General features: G+C 43.2%; 1 protein-coding gene across 1 annotated transcript in view; it reads left to right on the top strand.

The window, feature by feature from the left end:
* LOC103481804 (parathyroid hormone/parathyroid hormone-related peptide receptor-like) overlaps positions 1-1,892 on the top strand; it is a 17,949-nt gene extending 16,057 nt beyond the window's left edge. Inside the window, exon 7 of the mRNA XM_008437565.2 lies at positions 717-1,892. Coding sequence (XP_008435787.1) covers positions 717-1,208 — 492 coding nt within the window. The 3' untranslated portion in view covers positions 1,209-1,892. The remainder of the gene's footprint in view (positions 1-716) is intronic.
* Positions 1,893-2,600: the final 708 nt, after the last annotated feature.

The raw sequence follows: 2,600 nt of genomic DNA, 5'->3' as shown, positions 1-2,600 counted from the left end.
CTCTTCCTTTTACCACTGGAACCGGAAGCGCTCATGTCTAGAGGCAAAAATATAGCATACGGTATGAGCACTGCTTGTGGTTCCGAATCACAGTCTCCTGTGTGGATTACCGTATTTTAAGCAGGAGGCGGCAGTGACAAGTGCAGGGGACGGCGCGGTGACGTATGGAGAGGGGGACGGTGCGGATGTGGGCAGGAGGCGGCGCGCCGCTAAATGAGAGGGAGGCGGCAATATCCCTGTGTTTCCCCGAAAGTAAGCTTTCGGGGTACGGCTTATATTAGCCGACCCCCCTGAAACCCCCGATACGTCTTACAATAGGGGGTGTCTTACTATCGGGGAAACACGGTATTGATGAAAAGTACTAGTTTCACTGGCAGATTATTTAATTTACAACAAATGTTTCAGCAGTATTGGAGAACTATTGATTTAAAATAAGTTCCTATATTGTGCTGAAAAGTTACTTCTAAGTTTTGTCTTATTTTGAATACACTAAGAAACTAGACAAAAAAATGCTTAGTAAGGTTTTGTTTTTGCAGTGTAGACAGCTTTTTTTATTGTTTTGAATTTTGTAGAGTTYTGCATTAATTGCTCTTCTAAGAATGTTGTTCTTTCAGAAATTGTCCATTTGTAAGTCTGTATTCTCCACTTGATGATTATTTCAACAATCAATTAATCAGAATTAATTCRATTGATCGTTTCAGTTGTAGTTTTGTTAAATTAAGCTTCCAGGTGTCAGAGATGAGTTTGTATCTCTTGATGTAAATCAGGTGCAGGCAGAGGTAAAAAAGGCCTGGTTAAGACGCAGCTTGGTGCTGGACCTCAAGCAGAAAGCCAGGATGACGAGCAGCGGCGGCGGGAGCTGCTACTACGGCGGCATGATGTCCCACGCCACCACCCACAGCGTCTGCATGTCCGCCATTCATCCCAGGGCTTTCTCCTTCACAGCGGGGTCAGGAGGGGCCGCTGGGGGGTCAGGGGTCAGGCCGCCCCGTCACTCTGCCCCGTCGTCGCTCCACCACAACCACAGCAGCGTGTGTGTGTTCGTTCCCAGCACCACTGAGGCCTCAGGCTCCCAGCAGGACACGGCGGTGTGGAAGCCAGGGAGGGCCGAGTCCAGAGCCAACAAAGAGCATGATAACAGCAGCAGCACCGCAGCAGCAGATCCTGACTGCTCCGTACCTGTGAAAGAGCTGGAAACCATTTTATAATCTTCACAGGTCCTTGCCAGGACACAGTGGCTTTGTAACTGGATCCTTTCTGTGTCGTCGTCATGGTTACAGGGAGGGATTCACTATCTTCACTGTCTGASAAATTGATGGTCTCTCCTTTTATTCTGACAAGAAAAAAAAAAAAACTGAATACAACCCTATTATGGGCTGCCCGCTCCAATAACTACATAAAAGCATATAGACCCGCTGCAGCTCTAGATCCCACCAACATCTCCCTGCTGGAGGGCAAAAAGCTGCTGACTGACCATGACTAGCATTGGTTTTAGCTCTTAAACTAGCAATATAACGCGCTGAAGGGAGTAGTTCAGTTATTTATGTTTGACTTTGACAACCTTAATATGTAGATGTGATGTATTTTTACTAAATAAAAAAAAAACAGCCCACACATCAACTCTGACAGATCATTAGTAAAGCCGGAGTTTAAATCAGCTAACCAACCTCGCTGTGYTAGCTAAGCTAATAGCAGCGATAGCTAATCTACCACAGCGATCACTTGTTAATAATCAAAAAGCAAACATCAAGCTTGAAAACATGATACTGTAACCGACTGAATGTTCTGTTCTATGCATGGGAAATGTTTGCGTGTTTTTTTCGGAGTTGAGTCCTGAAATTTTAAGTGGCGTTGTCAGTTGCTATGGCAACGAAGAGTAGCCGACACAGAGAGCGGGAAAAAAGAATAGGAATAGTTTTGAGTTGTTCAGTGGTTTTTCTGCGTCGCACTGCACTGAATTACTACAGATTTTATTAACGGGAACCGGATTGTTCTACGGCGGCAGCGCGGAAATGGATGACACGTAAAAGAATCGCCYTTTTTTGCCCTCCAGTGTTGTGCGCATGCGCGACATTTACGGATCTAAACAATGAGCTGCAAAACTAAAGCCAATAACTGCGACTTTATAATCACAAGTTCGCTTAWATATTGACATTACAGGATGGATATATTACAATTGTGCTAAGACAAATACACTAATAAATATAGAAATAAACTTACATGAAAGGGACAAACTATTAACAAAACCACAGAAGAAGAAATAAGGAGAGGCTCCCGATCTTAAAGTCACACACTTATGACAGTCAGTGGTTTGTAAAGTGTTTACAGTGAGGTATAGGAACAGTCTGAATAACTAAAGATATTTTATGTAATGATGACAAAATAGAAGTACAACCCGTTTACACCTTCCAAAAGTATTCATACCTTTTGGACCAGGTCTCATTTTMTTCCTGATCTAATCCATGGGTTGTTCTTCAGCACTAAATTAGAGTAGGGTGTGAATACTTTTGTAAGGCTGTGTGTCTTGTCAACAATTTGAAGTTTGTGTTTTACTGCACTGCAAAAACACAAAATTTTACTAAGTAATTTTTGTCTMGTTT

The sequence above is a fragment of the Poecilia reticulata genome, linkage group LG19 (genome assembly GCF_000633615.1).
Source record: "Poecilia reticulata strain Guanapo linkage group LG19, Guppy_female_1.0+MT, whole genome shotgun sequence".
Taxonomy (NCBI): Eukaryota; Metazoa; Chordata; class Actinopteri; order Cyprinodontiformes; family Poeciliidae; genus Poecilia; species Poecilia reticulata.
The sequence above is the reverse complement of the archived record's forward strand: the minus strand, read 5'-3'. Positions and strand labels throughout refer to the sequence as shown.